This window comes from Desmodus rotundus, chromosome 10, assembly GCF_022682495.2.
Source record: "Desmodus rotundus isolate HL8 chromosome 10, HLdesRot8A.1, whole genome shotgun sequence".
Classification (NCBI taxonomy): Eukaryota; Metazoa; Chordata; class Mammalia; order Chiroptera; family Phyllostomidae; genus Desmodus; species Desmodus rotundus.
The window spans coordinates 9,088,109-9,106,465 of record NC_071396.1 but is presented as its reverse complement, the minus strand read 5'-3'; the positions used below and the strand labels follow the sequence as shown (position 1 = coordinate 9,106,465).

The window sequence follows — 18,357 nt, the reverse complement described above, 5'->3', positions numbered from 1 at the left end:
CCCGGGCACGGGTGCGAGGCGGCGAGGTTTCCAGTGTCTTCCAACCGCGGCTTCCTCCACCTTCCGCGCCCCGCCCCCGGGTCCCAAGGAGCGCTGCGAGTGACCCATTGGTTTACTTATTCGTGGGTTGTTTGTTTACCTAAAATAGACAAAAAGAGACAATTTGCGCACAAAGTGTGACTTTGAGTTAAAAATCAGGCAGCGGCAGAGCCGTCCTTGGGAGAGCAGGGCGCGGGCGCACCCAGCTGCCCTGGGCCACCCTCCCCGCCGGGCCTCCAGGGGCCCGGGGGCCTGCGGCCAACGGGAAACCGGGGAAAACAGATTAACCTGGATTATCCCCTTTCCATCCGCCCGTCACCCCACGCCTGCGAAATGAACTCTGTTCAGAGCGACAGGTCAGTGTTGCTTCAGCTAGTGGGGTGCGTCCATGAGCTCACCTTCCAGGAATGAGCTGGAAGAAGGGTCTAGAACCCCGCCAAAAAATGTTGACTGATGGGCGCGCTCGTGGGGACAGAGTAACAATACATCTCAGAACATTCCGTTGTGTGTATTTCTGCTTCTATCCTTAATTTCTCTTCAGAAATTAAAAGGGAACATTTTGATGCTGTGTTAACAGTTCACTCTCAGGTGAGCATGATTTTTCAATTTCATCATTTCCAAAAGTTACCCCAGGACACAGCTCAGACAGGGAAAGGAGGTTAGTTCTGGTCCCAGCAAAGCGAAACAGGGAAGGGACAGCTGCTCCCGACAGGCACCGGCCAGCTGCTGCAGATGGGCTGTCCGAGTCCTCCCGGATGCCCTCTCCGATGTCCTCCGTCCCCACCAACAGGAGTGCCCGTGTGGGGAGCCACATTGTGTCTCTGCCAGGCAGCCAGCTAGGGTGAGTGACAAGGACTGAAGTTCTAAATGAAATGACAAAGCCCGGGAAACAGACTCATCCATACCAAACAGAAGTACAACAGAAAGTCACATTTATTAATACCAAAGAAAGCATAACATTGTAAGTAGGTTAACTCATTCACATATTACTTCAGTGAGGATTTGGGTTCAGTCATACCAAATTTTCTGTTCCCACACACAAAAAATTATTTGTACCTAAAAAAATATATGCAACCTTCCTTCTTCCCACTGGACTCTCTGAATTCCACTCTATTTAAAATCCCATTCTCTTCTTTATCACACCTGAATTCCAGGTGGTGTACCTGGCAATTACACACAATTACTTTTACATGGCTGCAAAGCCGCATAATCCACTATAAAAACAGGGTCTATAAAATCATTGCCATACTCGAGTACAACCTGCCCCCATGACGGTCGGGTCAAAATCACATGAGCAGAAGGTCAACGGGACTCAGTAGTCACATAAAAACCAAGAGAACCTTGTGGGTTCACGTATAAAGGCACGTCAGGACGCCCACTGTTCCTCATGTCGCCTGAGACACGGAATGGTCAGTAATAAAATGTAAACATTTAGAAACAATGTGGCAGCTTTTGCGCAGATTCTTTATACTTTCCTAGCTCATCAGTATTAGTGTCAGGAGTATGATAGCTACAGTGACATTCAAAATAATTGTAAGACAATTTTATTTATTTCAAAGCCTTCCTTACCTAAAATCTACATAACCTTCTTATTCCCAAATCACCTCTAATACTTCCTTCGCATTAATCAGGAGCAATGTCTAACTCCAGAAGGTCAAGAACAGAGATTCGTTTCCAGGGCGGAGATGGTCAGAGGCCGAGGCGGTGCTGCTATTGAAGTTGAAATCCTGATCAGTGTCTGCTGGACGCCGAAACCTGAAATAAGAAGAATCTCTAATTATTTGCTTAGTTCTCCTCCCGGTCATACATAATTCAGATACCCACCAAACAGTCACTTCTGGAAACGCAGGGAATATAAACCATGTCTTGCACCAAATTACCTTAGTGGGAAAAGGCAGCTTTAAGACAGTCACCCACGCAGTTCTGGGAGCAGCCCAGAGCAAGGGGTGTCACATCACATGAGGGCTGCAGATGGGAATCGCCCTTTTGAAGGCAATTGGTCAGGATGCTGAAAAACATATGCCTATGCCCCGTGAGTAAGTAATTCCACTTTAAGGGTCTACCGTATTTTTTGGACTATAATATTTAATAACATCCTTTAAAGCAGAAATCCTTTTCCGCTTTGACATCTTCCCACAATTACGGTAGATTCAGCAGGAGACTACAGCACGCTATCGTATCTTTCTACAACAAAATACAGTAATGACAGAACTGTCAGCACTGTGTCCTTCATAGTTATGGGGGCTCTGTAGCTGAGAACATCGGTGGATGACGCTGTTATGGGGGATCTGCTGCTGACATTGTTATGGGGGGTCTGCTGCTGACACTGTTATGGGGGGTCTGCTGCTGATGCTGTTATGGGGGGTCTGCTGCTGATGCTGTTATGGGGGGTCTGCTGCTGACACTGTTATGGGGGGATCTGCTGCTGACACTGTTACGGGGGGATCTGCTGCTGACATTGTTATGGGGGGGTCTGCTGCTGACACTGTTATGGGGGGTCTGCTGCTGATGCTGTTATGGGGGGTCTGCTGCTGACACTGTTATGGGGGGATCTGCTGCTGACAGTTATGGGGGATCTGCTGCTGACACTGATATGGGGGGATCTGCTGCTGGAGGGCCATAGGTTGTACAACACTCTTGTACGGGGACAGCAGTTCTGCACCACCTGTGTGGCTCTGCAGCTGTTGCCACATTACAGCTCCCATCATCCCAGCCTGTCCAAGCACGATGGGAGTTGTAGTTTTGCAACAGCTGCAGGGCCACATTGACAGGGGACCCTGCAGTGGAATTTGCCTGTGTTAATGGTAATGGGGGACACCCCAGTCACGTGATGGAGGCATGTATGGGCACCGCAGGCTTTCTTCTCCTAATGCACCTGCACAACATGTACCCTCTTCTCTAGCACTACAGTATGACGCAGTGGGGACTCCGCTCCTGCCTCCCTTGCTTCGCACTGCCGGGCACCCCCTCCTCCCAGCCCAGGGCCTGCAGCACCATCCCACTCCTGCCGCCACAGGCCTCCTGCATTTGAATAGATTGGTGGGCTGTGGAAGTGCTTGTGATATATCTATCATATACATGATAGACATGTAGATATAACAGATATAGATATAAATACATGTCATATGGTAGATACATGATATATGTATAATATAGCTGTGTGTATGTAGCATACAGTGTATATTTCTTTCTATATCTGTATGAGATATACTATGTTCAATTATGTATATTACACAGCTACACCAAACCAACCAGAGTAAAATTTATAAACACGGACAGTGGGTGATTTCTTTCCTCTACTCAGATTTTCCATTTTCTACATTTGCCATGGTGAGCATGCGCTCACTGATAATGGACAGATACACTTCGACATCGCTGCATTTTAAATGGATACGTGGACCAGCCCAGGAGCCCTGGTGCGTGGACGGACTGCTCTCTCTCTCTCTGTTTTTAAGGCTTTGAGTCAGCCTGGCGCAGGCCTGGCCCCACCTCCCAGATGGGGCTGTAGAAGCTGAAGGCACTTAGGAATTTTCACTCTGGCGTTGGCCTCATTTTATCAAACCCTAAGAGGCACCATTGCTTTTATGCATCACTGAGATTTTTGTACAGGAATCCTGACTGTTACCGTCTTTTTGATTTCAGCGACGTTAAAATGTGGGAAAAATTGGCATCTTACAAGTGTTGAAATATGGGTATGGCTATGAAAATGCCATATCATGGGAGGTAGCCAACAGAAGTTTCTCTCCTTTTTGCTCCCCACAAGGCAAAGCCCGTCTCATCTTGATGACTACTCTGGCATCAAAGACGGGGGGGTACTTGTTGGAAATGACGCCCCTGAAAATCACAGCTAACACAGATTGTTTGCTATGTTTCGGAGGCAATGCTGCAACTTTGTATGAATTAATTCCCCATGTAATTTGTGTTGGTTATTTGGGGAGTACTGTCCTTTTTTCCATTTTGCCGATAAGGTACTGGGGCTTAAAGGTTGAGTGAAATATTCAGCCGAGTTGGGAGATGTTGCTGCTGGGATTAGGAACCCAAGTCCACGAAATGCCAGGTGCAGACTGCCTAGTCCACTAGCCTATGGTGTCCATTAGGATGGTCATGGGAGAAGGTGGAGAAGGTCAGACCACAGCTAGAGAGAAGGATGAGCAAGCGTTTTGGACATTAGGTAACTTCAGTACTTGGGTTGTGGATTTCAAGAGAAGAATCACTAAAAAAAACCCTCAATCTGAAGGCTTCACACTGACTTCCCTGTAACTTGGGGGCCAGGCGTCATGCGGGCTCAGGGCTTTATCTGGCCCGACGACATCGCTCTGAGAGCTTGCTTCTCTGCCTTGTGAGTCCAACCGAGTCCAGGCACCGTGAGGCACTGACTTTTTTCAAGCTTTACATCATACTTTAAAAATTCATTGGACACAAAGCACGTCCCGTTTTTCCCCCAAGGTGATTTTGAATCATCTCGACATTTCCCCTTTGCTTTTCTGTCAGAGGCCAAAAAAAGATCAGGATGTAACTCGTGAGGGCTGGTCCCCTGAATGTTCTTATTCCTGATTCCTATCCTTTAATGCGCGGGGCCCAGCCTCCGGTCTTTCCTCAGGCTCCTGTCTCAGCATTTTCGAGCTCAATGGAAGTGGGATGGAGAAGTGTGGGTGGGAAGATACCAAGGACAGAGGGGATTGAAAATGAAGGGCATTTGCCAACTCTGAAGATCTGACTGCAAGCTGCTCACTCTCCCAACGGTTAAAGCAGCAAAACGTGAAAACGTGGCAGTGATTTCAAGGCCCCGCTGTCCAGAAGCAAAGCCGGCCCTTTACCATGTCACCCTCGTGGGTCCATCACTGTACCATCCGATACACGGGGTCCCCAACTTTCAAGCTTCCGACTTTTTCCACCGAATAATAGATCCCAAAAAGTGGGGAGGACTTGTATATTTCCCTCTCGGAAGGATCACACAGGCGGTAGCTGGAAAAAAGCAAACACCCATCGTTAGGCACAAAAAGGGAAGGATAATCTAGGTGCTTTCGATAGATTTCAAGCTTTCACCACCCCCACCCCACCCCTGCTTATTTATAAAGAAAGAAACGCCAGCCTTTTTTGAAATGCTGACAGAGAAGTCTAGGGGCCATTAGTCAAACTGCAAATAATTCTGGGTTTTTGAGAAGGATCCTGAGAGTCTAACCAATTTTTCCATGACTTCCAAAGGGGACAGCACGTTTCTGTGCTACTTAAATTCCACATGCACACTTCCAATTTCACAGCTCAGGGGAACAAATGTGAATGCAACCTCGAGGGAAAGAAAATAAACCTCACTGCACCTTAAAAAGCAAAACAAAATGGAACTGTAACTTTTAATGCTTCAAGAAATAACCCTTCTCTACCCTAAACTCATGAGGAACAACAAAATAGAAGAAATGGAAAGAAAACAGAATACACCTCCCCAGAAATGCTAACTGGGGGTTAGAAACACATTTTCTATTGACAACTAAAGCCAGCCCACATTCTTTAAGTAACAAAATGAACTCCCTGGCATAGATGAGGCTCCTGGATAAACAGCTCCCTGCGTTCTGTTTTTTCTAATACTTTATGGTACAACTTCAATGATTCTCACAGTCCTTGACATCGATTCTAGTACAGAAATCTGAGTTGCAATAAAAATAAAGGATACTATGTCTTCATCTGGGAAGAAAACCCCAGCTGAATGCTATTAGAAATGGACAGGAGAGATAGGAAAAGTTCAGAACATACTATTCTACAATTAAAAATCCATCCAAAGCACTAGACGATGTGTGCAGGAAAAAAAAGGGAGGGGGGCAGCATCACTCACTTGCATTAACCAATAAACACAAACCAACCAGGAGGCAGACAGAAAGGGGTCCAGGCAGAGTGCCTCCACCCACAGGTAAGGGTAACATCAAAAATACACTGGACATGCGTTCTACCTCTTCAGCGTCTCCAGTGGCTCCTTCCTGTCTATCACTCCAGTGTCTGGGTCCACCGTGGTCAGAATGCACCTGTCACGCAGTAACCGAGGGTTAGGTGACGATGAAGAACCCGTGGGCATGCCACACCCTAGAAGCCAAGTCTCGCAAGAGCCCTTACCTGGGGCAGGCCAAAACCTTTTTCATTTCTGTGTTGCCAATTAGGATGTCATCCCAGGTATCCTAGGGGAAAAGGAAACATTATCTGTTGAATTAAGGCTTCATTTGTCTTTAAAGCAGTTTCTTCTTCGGCTGGTGCTAGCTATGAAGCTAGCAGAAGAGAAGACGCCAAGAATGGTCTCCCCAAAAGAGTCACAGGTGGGCAGCAGGTTGGTGAAAGCAGGCTCCACCTCTGCCTCACAGTCTCGGAAACCTGACCATCAGCATAACAGATCTTCTCTGGGGGACAGCTGTCATGGGAATTATAAATGAACTTGAAAGCAAATGTCAGGCTATATAATGAGAAATGTATAGTTTGCAAGACAAGCCCCCTCTCTCTTCACAGCTCAGCTACCGTGGAAGCCAAGTTAAAACTGGACATTTCTTGGGTGAGTAGGGCATGACCCAAGGGGAGTCAGTCATAAGAGTCACACATTCAACACTTCTGTCACTGCACAGAGGCAGCCTGAGCATGCCATGGTGACCGGCCCTGCCCTTCCTGTCCATTTCCTATTGACCTCCACTGTCCTGCTTCTTCCACAGCCTGAGACCTGTCCCCTCACCCCAGGGTGAGAGGGGCCCCGTGCGATTTTGCCATGAGGCCCAGAAGTGTCTGAAGGAGGCAGAGCTGTGCAGGCCGCTTCGCCTCATGAACTTCCGAAGGGCGGCCGGAGCACAGGTCCTCCCGTGGCCGCACCTTCGCTGTGTGACACGGGGCAAGTTGCTGAACTTCTCTGAGTCCCAGTAGTTTCCACACCTGGAAAATCCTACGCACCTCAGTGACGACCAAGGTAATTATTTTCTCCTGAGAACCAAGGTAGAAAATTACGTTTTATAATTGCCAAAACTTGGAAGCAACCAAGATGTCCTTCAGGAGGGGAATATAACAGTAGGGGCTATATGGGAAATCTCTTTCCCTTCTTCTCAATTTTATTGTAAACCTAAAATTGCTCTAAAAACGTCTTTTAAAAACATTACATTTTATATGGTTTCTAATGCTCTTTCACACACACACACATCTAAGATATAACTTAAACAAAAGTTTTGCAAAACAATCCTGACCCTTTCTACATAGAGTTTACTCTGATATCTTTTCCGTATCTTTTATTCTACTGTATTCCTTTTTTTTAAATGCTGGTCAGCCTCCACTAAAGTGATAGAATAACCCAACAATGAGCTGTGGCCTGCAGTTTGGGTAATGAGGTAACGCATGCAATGGGTCCAGCATAGTGCCTGCTACATTCTAACCATTTGAGAATTGTGAGCCATAACTGTTATTATTACTTTTGTTATTGTTTTTTATAGATCGTTATTTTTATCATTGCTCCTTTGGAAATCCCTGAAGCCAAGCAGAGATTGCCGACCTTATTCCAGGGCACGAGACTTCTTATCTGGACCCCCAAATAGAACCCTGACTGATCCCGACTCTGGTTATTGGGAACAGAAAAATCTGCTTGTGATGATTTGCAAAAGCTTTGTTTTTCAGCAGCTGCAAAGGATCATTCTGGGTGGGGGGGGGGGGATTCAAAGCCCAGCTGCCTGGCTTCAAAGTCCACTGTCTCTCTAGAAGCTTCTTGGAGACGCACTGCCTGAGGGACAAATTCCACAGCGATGGTTGTCTGCAAGGTTTTCCACCGCTCTTTCATCATGTGGAGTGAGACAGAACAAACAGAACATTCCAAAGAAATGTCAAGTGCTGCTCCCCAGGACAGCAAGCAAAGTTCGGGAAACACAAAGTGGTCAACTACAGAGCTTAGAAGCACCGGTTAATTTCGTTATGTTTAAATTTCACTGCTTCTCAGTCCCAGAACACAAACACGCCACAATGGCCCAAGGTAAACTGCCTTTTAAAATCTGCTTAATATTCTGACTTACACAGAAGAAGTACAAAGTACTTTGGGTCACAAAGAGTAAATGTTACACACTGCATTCTCCTATTATTCTATATTTTTGCAATAAATAGTTGATAGGGGACTCAAGAGTTGGAAAATTTTAGTTGAAGGTAAAAAGTTATAAGCCTAGCAAGTAATGTACGTGTTAAAGCTTTTGTTTCAGAAACTACAGATAAGGCCTGTCCTGGCTTCTGGGAAAACAGCTGACCTCCTGGGGCACTGCTGAAGATTACCACCTAGGGACAACTAGAGGCATCCAGGCCTTTGTGTTCCAGGGAGAGACAGACAACCCCCCCCCCCCCCCCCCCCCCCCCCCGCCCCTGGGAACAGCTAACTGCCCCAGGCAGGAATGTTGCAGCTTCTTTCACCCAATCCTCCCTGAATCTCAAAGCCCTCCCTGCACCTTGTTTATTCCCTGGGATAAAAACGTTGGCCTGGAAAGAAAAGGGAAGATGGTCTGTTAGGGTATGAACCCGCCATCTTCTCAGATGGCCGGCCATCTGAATAAAGCGCCATAAAGATTCAATCGCTGCCATTGTTTATTGGGTCTGGTGGTGACAGGCAGCCCGAACGCCGGTGTCTTTTCTGGTTTCATAATGGCCTGAGTTTTTGCACCATGCTTAGGCTTGCTATTTTTTTATTATGAGTTAGTCTATTAAATATTTATGTGCATTATCATTTTGCATTAATATTTAACCAAATCCCACTAATTGGAAGGCAATTGTGCCTGGTAGATGGGTTAATGCATCAGGCCACTAACTATTGGGTTTCCTAACTGAAGGGAGAATAACTCAGCAACACTGGCATCATTTTATGGTGACTTTTTTTTTTTAATGTGCATAACCAGAGGACTCTTCTAGAAAACTTAGAGTATTTAGAAAACTAGGAGTATTACTATTTCTGCCAAGCCCACCGCAATGCAGAAATAAAGAAATGGACTTGGTCAGTGAACATTATTTCCATTTAAGTAAAAAAAAAAAAAAAAGGATTCTGCCCACTCAAATTGCCTAAGGGAACACAATTAGGCTGCATTAGCCTTAGGTTCAGCCTGACAAGTTACAGGAAAGCAAAAATTCTATAGGCAGGAATGAGACCAGCTTTTCTCCTTCCCCTGGCACAAGATCTTAAATGAAAATTAATAGCAAAATAATTTCTCTCTCAGGGGCATCACATCCAGAAAAATTCTATTTCCTAAAAGGAAAGTTTCTACACTTGAGCTTAGCCAAGAGACCAAGCTATTTAAAAAAAAAAAAAAAAAAAAAAGTTCTCAGAAAATATTGACCCAATTACCGGATTCCTGTGAAAGAAGTTTTTGCTTTGTGGACTAATTTGAATCTGGGATTTTGTAACAGGCAACGTTTACCCAAAGCGATACTTTCATTCCGCGTTCAATGAGCATCTAATGGCTGCAGACTCAGGTGCAGAAGAGACGACTCGGGAAAGTAGAAAGGGGAGAAAGGTGGCTTTCCTGAAAAGCTAGTGAGCCTGGAATCTCAGTCCCGCCACTTGCACTGGACCCTTTCAAGGATCTAACTGTATTATTATTAGTTTTAAAGAGGCCCCCAAATTGAATAAACTTCAGGTCCAGCCAAGTCTGGATGTGTTCCTCGGGAGAAACACCCCGTCCCTTCGGTCAAGGCCGTTCCTCTCCCAGGGAGAGATTCTGAAGGACAGGGTCTGTATGTCGCATCTCTGTGTCCAGGCCCCACAGGGCTGGGCCCATAATAGATGATCAATGAAAACACGTTTTTAACAGATGCAAAGAGGAATTAAAGAGAATAGGTAACGAATGACAGGAAAACATCAAGGAGACGTCTGTCTACGTGGCTATTCTTTAAACTATCAAGTAAAATGAAGTGCCTACAGGTACAGGGATTTCTGTTCGGCTCTCTACCAAAGTGGACCATACAGGACAACGCTGAGCAGCAAATAGGGGCTCGTTTTACTCACACAAAAGGAAACACAGGCACCCAAAGGCGCAGAGAGTTGAGAAGGTGTTCGAGGGTCTCTCCCCTCAGGGTACCATTTGGGATCTCTAAATTGGAACCTGGACCTTAGCACCCAGAGGCTGGATGGAGTAGCCAGGCCTGGGTCCTAGGCCAGAGCCACCACTTACACACGTAACATAGGCTGCATAACGCCTCCTAGCTTCAGCTTCCTTATAAAAGCAAGGAGAAAATAACAGACTTCCCGGGGAGTCGTAAGGATCAAAAAAAGAACCTGCAGGAAGTAATTTATTCGCTCGGGGCCTGGCACCCATGAACACCCGGTAAATGGTATTTGTTGTTGTTGCCTCCGGTGCTCAGGAGGTTTCGCCCGCCCCCAACATTTCTGATCGCCCAGGTTGCCTCTAAGAAAGCAACACCCAGCTGTCTGTATTCCGAGCGCACACAGCAGGTTACAACCAGGTTTTCACGTGACTGTCCCTTCAGGGCTACGAGGGGCTGTGTCTGGAGAGGGTGGGAATCTCTGCGGTCTGCCACCTGGGAGACAGAGCCTGAGTCCCCTGAATCCTCTTGGAGAAATTCCCAGAGCCTCAAATCTTTGAAAGCACCCCTGGGTGGTGCAGGAAAGGAAGAGATGGCTGTTCTCTTCATGTCCCTTCAGTTATCTCTGAGCTACGATTATATATTGTAATCTGGTCCCAGACTTGCTGCAACGCGGATTTCCCGTTGCTTGCTTCGGGGCCTGGGCCGTACAGGGTGAGCATCGCCCCCTGAGGCCGGCAAGAAGATGGCAGCAGCAGTGCGTGAACTGATGGACAAGGGGGAGGTGACTTGGGGAAGGAGTTTCCCAGCACTGTACACTCCGGAGGGTCTGAGTTGGCGCTGGCTAAAGGTGACAGCAATTCCGTTAGTGTCCTGAACAGCACATCTGAGCGTAACGCACAACAACAGTGAGCCACTTACCTCCTCAAAAGCATCACAGCCTGTCACCACGATATTTGGCCTGAACTGGTCCATCTTCACTTTCTTCTCCAGCCTGGTATTCAGATCTGTCAGGGAGGCTTCTGAAAGGATCAGGATTGGGCTGCAGTCCGGGTAGGCCACCTGCACCAAGAACACGGCCCCATCAGGCCTCGCTGCCCCGCGAAATTCCTCAGGCCAACCGCAAAGGTAAGCCAAGTCTAGAAGCAAAGCCACCGTAGTGCCAAAGGGGGACAGTGGCATCCGGGGAAGGAGAGGCGACGCTTTGGACTTGGAAACGGCCAGCTCAGCTCTGGGCTTACGGCGGGGCCCGGCCCACACACGGAAGGCAGCAGCCAGGCCTGGGGCCGACCTCACCCTCCATGCCCCACTTTCTTTCCTGTTCCTCCCTCCAGCACCCAACAGGTGATCCCCTTCCTACTTCATCCTCCTCATCAATCAGGGGAAGGGGCTGCGGCCAATCGGCTCTGCAGTTGTAACGATTTCTTTCGGCCGCCACCCAGTCCCTCAACATGCATTTGATGAGCACCTGGGTGTGTCTGTCAGGCCTTGTTCGAGGGAGGGGGGCAATCGCAGAGAACGAAGCAGACTCAGCACCTGCATTCAAGGGGCTTGACACCAGGGGGGCCTGGGGGAGCCCCTGAGGAGCTTGCATTTGACACCTCATCTTACTGCAGGGTCAAAGGCAGAGGGCTTTGTTTTCTTCTGGAGGAGGAGCCTTGTCCGGGCACCTGAAATACCCAGCCTGCCCTGACCCTGAAGGCAGTGCTGGAGGAAGTCTGCTTCTGTAATTTTAGGAAACCTGGATTTAGCCCCAGACAAACCCTCTCACTTCTGCCTCCCCAGCCCGTTTTCTCCTGAGCTCCCCTCTCAGTGCAGGGCGGGGGCGTCGCCCCAGCTTCTCCCTGCACAGGGATCTCCCTTATTCCACCCTCATGCATCCTGGAGAGCCGTCAGGGCTCTGGTACCCACCTCCCTCTCCATCCCCAACACCTGCCCAGGTGGCGCCTTCAGTACTGCTTACCTGGCCATGCCTGCATTTCCTAACTGGGGGCCCAGGAGGCTCCTTGTGGGCCAGGAAGGAAGGAGGCAGAAAGAGAACCGTGACTGACTGGTGGGGGTGAAGGGCAGCTCTCTGGCAGCTCACCTGGTAATTCTGCACAACAGTTGGGAAAAGGTCCTCTGACACCCTCCCCTTCATGTTCTTTTCAAACTGAACCAGCCTGAAAGATTCTGTTTTCAAGAAGTCAGTGAACCACTGAGCTGCCTCGTCACCACAGTCCCGGCCCTTGCTGTCCAGACCGAAAATCCTGGAGGAGGGGACAAGAAAGACCAAGGTTGCTTCTTGCACTGACAGATTTAGGGTCAAGAGGTTGGGCTGGAGCCTGAGACTCTCCCTTCCTAACAAGCATCAGGCTGCCTAAGCTGCTGGTCCCTGGACCACACGCCGAGCAGCAAGGATTTAGGATACTTTCAGAAGGGGGGAAGGATGCACGCATCTCAGGTGTGGGAGATACACCTGCACCGGGTCTGCAGAGCTGGTTCGAATTGGAACGCTCCCGTTCTCTAGTCTGTGGCCTTCAGCAAATCATCTAACTCCTCTGACCTTCCATCTCCAGTGCTAAATAGGAAATAAAAATAGAGTAGCACCCCTACACGGTGCGTGGATTTCACTGGATAGCACAACCGTCTTCCAGGTTATTTTGCTTGAGTAACTGTAAAAGAATTTTCCAAAGCTTTGTACCACTCACAGAATTTTAAGTTGACATGGGAACTTTTATAAGTTTAGTTTGTGATGAAAGATATCTTTTCCACTGAAATGTAAATAGTAACACTCAAACTAAAATTGTATTAATATTTAAATATAGAAAAAATGTTGAAATAGAATAAAATCATGCTTTTAAAAGTACGCAATGGAATCTAAATGCCAAAATATTTTGATAGCCAACCTTCTCCTTTTTAAAAAATATATGATTAAGGTCTTCTTTTATGGTCCACATTTTAAAATATGGGTTTTCTCCAGTTCTATTGAGATATAATTGACACAGAGCACTGCCGAAGTTTAGGGTGTTAACACCCTGCCCCGACTTACATTACGTTGTGGAAAGATTACCACCATCAGGTTAGTTAACACGCACCATCTAATAACGGTACGAAGAATAAAAAGAAAAGAAGGAAGTGTTTTTCCCTTGGTGATGAGAACTCTCAGGCAACTCCCAAACACACCATGTGGCAGTATTAACCAGAGATACCACGCCGTACGGTACAACCCCCGTATTTACTTTCTCTTGTAACTGGAGGTTTGTATCTCGTGACCATCTCCCTCCAATCCCCTTGCTGGGAACCACAGATCTGACCTCTTTTTCTAGGAGTCAGATATTTGGGGTTTTTTTTTGTTGTTGTGGCTTGGTTTGGTTTGTTTGATTCCACATATAAGTGAGATCCCACAGTACTGGTCTTTGCCTGACTTATTTCACTTAGCATAATGTCCTCGAGGTCCACCCACGTGGTCACAGATGTCAGGATTTCCTCTGGTCCCTATGGCCCAGTGACCACTGAAGTTATTCACACGGGCCCATCCGAAGCCTTTGTTCTGCCTCGCAGTCCTGCCTCCGGAGACCACAACAGAGGCTCTTGCTCACGTTTTTCCTGTTCCCTCTGCCGGGTCCTGTTCAGCCCTGGTGCTTCCTAGCAGGGCCCTGCATGGCAAGAGCCCCCCTGTTTCTAGGGATCTGTGAATATAATAGAACTTCTTTCTTTATGACGGTCATTGCCTTGTCTGTGGGTCTTACCACATCTGATTAAAGCAACTCCCGGGCGCCCTTAAAGCAAAACCTGCCTAATCTATTCGCAGCTGAACACTGGCCGGATCCCAACCCAGACTGGACTTCTCGGAAATACTTCCTTTACCGATCTCACCACTCCCACTACTGTACAAACTGCAGAGTGCAGGGAGGAGCCTGAAGGAAACCGGGCCCGGCGCGGGTCCCCGGGTCCCCGGGTCCCCGAGGCCCCAGGTGGGGTACCTGCAGTTATGGATCCTGTTTGAGGAAGGCAGCTTGCTCTGCAACACCAGCTGGTCCATGCCTGGGGCCTCGAAGGTCAGCCGATCGTCCTCGTAGGTGATGGAGACTAGCACGAGGCGGGGCTCCTGCCGGGCGGTGATCATGTGCCCGTCTTCCTTAATCACCAGCCAAAACCTGCGGAGAAGCAAGCATGGAGTCACAGACCTGACTGCACGTTCTTTCTGACCACCAGTCCCTCTTTGAGCTGAGTCTTCTCATCTCCCATCCACCCCCCAACTTCAGCCCTTTGCTCTGGCTGGCAGACCCCAACTTTTCCTCCAGCCTGTTGCGTGATCACGAGGGAGTTACCCCTGGGAGTTACCAACCTTGGTGTCGGGACAATCCATGCTGGCCACTGCTGCTTGTAAGCAGTCTAAGGCTGGGATAAAAATACAAAGTTGCCTTCCCTAACATACCCCAACCAGCCTCACTGCCTCATTAATGGGGTAATGAATGCTATTCTTCACCTCTTGCAGACAAGGGACGCCCAGTGAATGAGTAATTAGTTCTGTTCTGCCCGATCTGAAAGAAGGAATAGGTCTGGAGTGCGAGTTTGTTTTTAATGACCTGTTACTCCAATGGAGTCTCCCACACGAAAATCCAGCACCTTCATGTCGCACATAAAATGTGAGGGTCTCGTGTGGGGACAAGTGCAGAGCCCGGAGCTCAGGTTCTCCAAAACAGCCACAGTGCCCTGTGCCGCCAACTGCAGCGGGGAAGCAGAGCCCCCAGACAGCTGGGAAACCTCCTTCCTACATGTACAAACTGGCCTGGGACGCAGGAAGGACAGAGCCTGAAAAGGGGGGAAGCTGGGACCCCACTACAGAGAGGAGGAGGGTGCAGGCAGGGAGAAGCCAAGAGAAAAGGACACTCAGGATGTGAACCTAGGGAATTCATCTCTCTGAGCGATAATAGTAACAGCCCATGCAGACGAGTAAGAGGCTGACTTCAGCAAGGGTTTGGACGGATGTGTAAGTGATTGAGTCCTAGGTGGTGGCTGAGGAGATGGGGAATGATGCGGTGAAGGAGGGCAGCCATGTCTCGTGCCAGAGGACTCACGCAGGGCTCTGCTGGTGGCCTTTAAACCCGCTCAAAGCTTGGGGCGTTCAAGCCGAGCGTTCACAAATGTGTTAAGAGCTTTGATGAAAATGTCTCTAGAAATATGAGACACAGAGCCCTGGGAGAGGAGGATCCCAGATCCTAGATCCCAGTTCCAGAGACTCAGGTTCAAAAGGGAATCAAATAAAGGAGCCCGTCCCCTGCATTCTAGCCTCTTTGCAGTTTTGTGTTTGAAGTCTCAGGTTGAGACAACAATAGGGGTCCTGGAGCAGTTTTTTCCAGATTGCTTTCAAGTACCGTTTCAGAAAGAAAAGCTAGATTAGATAGGGTCCTAGAGATCATCAGGTTCAACCTCTGTGTTTTGCAAATGAAAAACATGGGGCTCAGAGAGGCTAATGACTTTGCCCAAGGTCCCCTGATCCTGGTCTCCACTCCTTGCCCTTCCAGATCACACACTGGTTTCACAGAAAGAGCATGAAGGCTGCACCCACAGAGGTCTGAGTTCCAATCCATAGAGCACAGAATGGTTTTGTGATCTTGGGTGAGATACAGCAGGTCCTCGAAGAACACCGTTTTGTTCAATGTCATTTCGTTATAACATTGATGATGTGCCATCGTGTTAGATGGGACAACGGTCCCAAGCAAGGTCTGGGAAGTTCAAGAAGAAACCTTTTCTAGTCCTTCATATTTGCATAAACTCTAAACAGGCTCTTCCTCTTGACGGTCCCAGACAAACCCTTTACTGAGAGCATCAGTCGCTTGGGAGATGCTGACTTCACTGTTGGATGGGAGTCTCAGGAAATTACAGCTTTAAAAATCTCTCCAGGATTAGACGTCTGGGATGCAGGGGGATGGACAATCTCCTGTGAGTCACATCGTCCGCATACACAACACTTCCTAAAACAAGGTGAAGGTTTTCCATGCCGGGCGCCCGCATTTTAAGAGGACAGCGAGCGGTATTCAGTGAACAGTGAGTCCATGTGTCCTGGAGTGAACTCGGGGCATCTAGACGGCCTCTGCTAGAAGGTCCCTTGAACAACCAACTTGCACATGTCCCTCCCCCTAGACTCCCAGACACAGGACCCCAGCTAAACTATCCCAGCCAGGTGTGAAGACATCTTCATCCTAAGGAAATAAAGAAGGTTCATCTGTCAACTGATGGTTGCTGATTCAACACCAACAGGAATCCCCAACTTAGAGTGTGGTGAAGAAGGAAAATTTATTCAGTGCAGAACAGCTCAATTATGAGAACAGGACCGCTGGGAGGCAGCCTGGGGCCCCTGTAGGCCTCTGGGGCTAGATAGCTCTGCTCTGATCCTTGGCAGTCTGCTTTGTGCTGCGCTGGTCCGCCCCATCCTGGGCCAGCCTGCTCTGGTCCTCGCTGCTCTGCTCTGTGAACCACCTTCGGTCTCGCAGCTCAGCCAGGGGGTTAAAGTCTTCAATCTCAGGTAGAAAAGGAAGGTGCACTCTCCAAGCCAGAGGGAAGCTGGCTTCTGCGAACAGAAGTCCCCACCCCTGGTCCCTGATGGATTTGTCCTCTTACAAATAAGCGCTCCACATCCCAGTCTGATTGGTCCAACAGGCATTGTCCTGACTGGTCACAATAGAGCCACCCGGGTTGATCAGAGCTGTGCAGCTCGGATTGGATGGGAAAGCCTAATTCCTATTGGTTGACATAGAATTCTAGGACCTAACTCCTTTATAAGGGCTGGCTCGGGTGGCAGAAACACACAGTGCGGGCAGTTCGGTGCAGGCCTCTCCCTGGAGTGCAGTTGGTGGTAGAGACCCATATACAGAAATGGCTGGCAGGTTCTGCTTTTGTTTGTTGTTGAATTTGAGCCCAGGTACCTACCAGGAGCCCTTTTTAGCAGGTGTCTTCTTTCTCAGGGTTCACACATTCTTCCTCGATCACTCTTTCTAGGCACTGGCACCCTTCACGGTCGAGAGAGCCTTCCCTCGTACCCAGCTGCATCATTCTGTGAATGTCACGTGTCTGTGCCTCACCTTGGGGGTGACTTAAATGACAAGACGCCTTGTCTTTTCTGAGTAAGGAGAATGGAATGTCTACAGGCCAGACCCTATGCGGGTAGACACTTAAAGAAAAGCTCTTCCCTGAAGTCTGCTCCGCCCGCCTGGGAGACCAGAGACACACTGTTTCCTCAATGAAAACCATCACCCCGCAGCCCCTGTCCCCACCATAAGCCTTCACTCGCTCAGTGCCCATGAAAGGGGGGCTGGTGTCCCTGCCTCTTGGGTCTCCCAGGCACCTGCGGGGACTGCAGACCGTGAGGCCAAAGGCGGTGTGTCCTTGAACAAAAATCGGATTCACCACGGTTGCTCCAGTCTTCCCGCTAGTGCCCATGGCATTTCAGGTGCCTACTATTGTGCCATAAACTAAGAAAGTTTAGAAGTAACAGGAGCCTTAGGTATAACCAGGTGAGACCCAGTCCTTTTACACAAAGGAAAATGTGCCCCTGCCTACCTTTCCAAATCTGAATCAGATGTTAACTTGACCTTCCCCGCTCAAGGATCAAAGGCAGAGGTGCCAACAAGCAGCTCCGGAAACCCAGGTGGTGAACCCCCCATTCTCCTTCTGGAGGGGGGGTCAAGCCCCACCTCTCCCGCCGCCCCCCCCTCCCCCACGCATCCCCAGCAGAACCAGCGCCGACCATAGCCCCCAACTCCTGGGCTCCCGCCAGCCGTACCTGTCCCGCAGGTTGCCGCTGCGCAGCCCCAAGGCGGTGCACTCGGCCTCGCTCACCGCCACCCCCTTGCAGGACTTGACCGGGTAGATCCACAGCTGCGCCACGGTGCCCACCTGCTGCAGCCGCCGCTGCCGCCTGGACCCTGTGCGGCGCCAGACGACCGTCCCCAGCACCACCATGGCCAGTCCCACTGCGGCCGCCCCAAGCAAGACAGGCTTGAGCTGAGCGGGGTGACGCGACACAGGGAGGACGAAGTGGGCCAGCATGGAGGAACCGGCGGCGCCCATGGCCGGAGCGGTTGCGGACAGCGGCTTCAGTTGGAATGGCAGCGGAAGCTGTTCAGGCCGGGCGACGGGGAGGAGCCAGAGCTGGCCCACCCCCTGGCGGGGACAACCCCTGACCGCGATACCCTGGCCACGCACGCTTGCGCGGACCTCGGTGGCCCAAAGAGTTACGAGCAGGGAGGGAGTTAGCAAGCGTCCAATGCGATGGCAGGACCTCGCAGACACTGGGGAAATCGAGGCAGAGTG

The 18,357-nt window shown here is 49.3% G+C and overlaps 1 protein-coding gene and 1 long non-coding RNA gene across 4 annotated transcripts; one reads left to right on the top strand and one right to left on the bottom strand.

Annotated features, from left to right (window-relative positions):
* Positions 1-162: 162 nt before the first annotated feature.
* LOC123478231 (uncharacterized) lies at positions 163-7,596 on the top strand. Of its 2 annotated transcripts, none has more exons than XR_006653386.2 (3): positions 163-395; positions 6,723-6,970; positions 7,485-7,596. It is a non-coding gene; the product is annotated as an uncharacterized lncRNA (long non-coding RNA). The 2 variants fall into 2 exon arrangements; XR_008425275.1 differs by lacking the exon at positions 163-395 and adding an exon at positions 6,526-6,568.
* Positions 955-18,325, bottom strand: MTARC2 (mitochondrial amidoxime reducing component 2). 2 transcript variants are annotated; one of them, XM_045184453.3, is made up of 8 exons: positions 17,828-18,325; positions 14,025-14,198; positions 12,146-12,308; positions 10,981-11,121; positions 6,142-6,203; positions 5,982-6,053; positions 4,887-5,004; positions 955-1,794 (listed from the first exon to the last, which is right to left on the bottom strand). In XM_045184453.3, the coding sequence occupies exons 1-8, from the start codon at positions 18,112-18,114 to the stop codon at positions 1,771-1,773; spliced, it is 1,041 nt and encodes a 346-aa protein (XP_045040388.3). In that variant the 5' UTR covers positions 18,115-18,325; the 3' UTR covers positions 955-1,770. The 2 variants fall into 2 exon arrangements, with proteins under 2 accessions (XP_045040388.3, XP_024431899.1); XM_024576131.4 differs by having other exon boundaries at positions 4,857-5,004; positions 17,828-18,320.
* Positions 18,326-18,357: the final 32 nt, after the last annotated feature.

Bases quoted from the DNA above. Each gene is read 5' to 3' on its own strand.
- MTARC2 (XM_045184453.3), bottom strand. From the start codon at position 18,114: ATGGGCGCCGCCGGTTCCTCCATGCTGGCCCACTTCGTCCTCCCTGTG. The intron at 11,122-12,145 runs GTGAGCTGCCAG...TTCTTGGTGCAG, and splicing joins CTGTTGTGCAGAATTACCAG to GTGGCCTACCCGGACTGCAG. The intron at 6,054-6,141 runs GTAAGGGCTCTT...ACTGCGTGACAG, and splicing joins AAGGTTTTGGCCTGCCCCAG to GTGCATTCTGACCACGGTGG.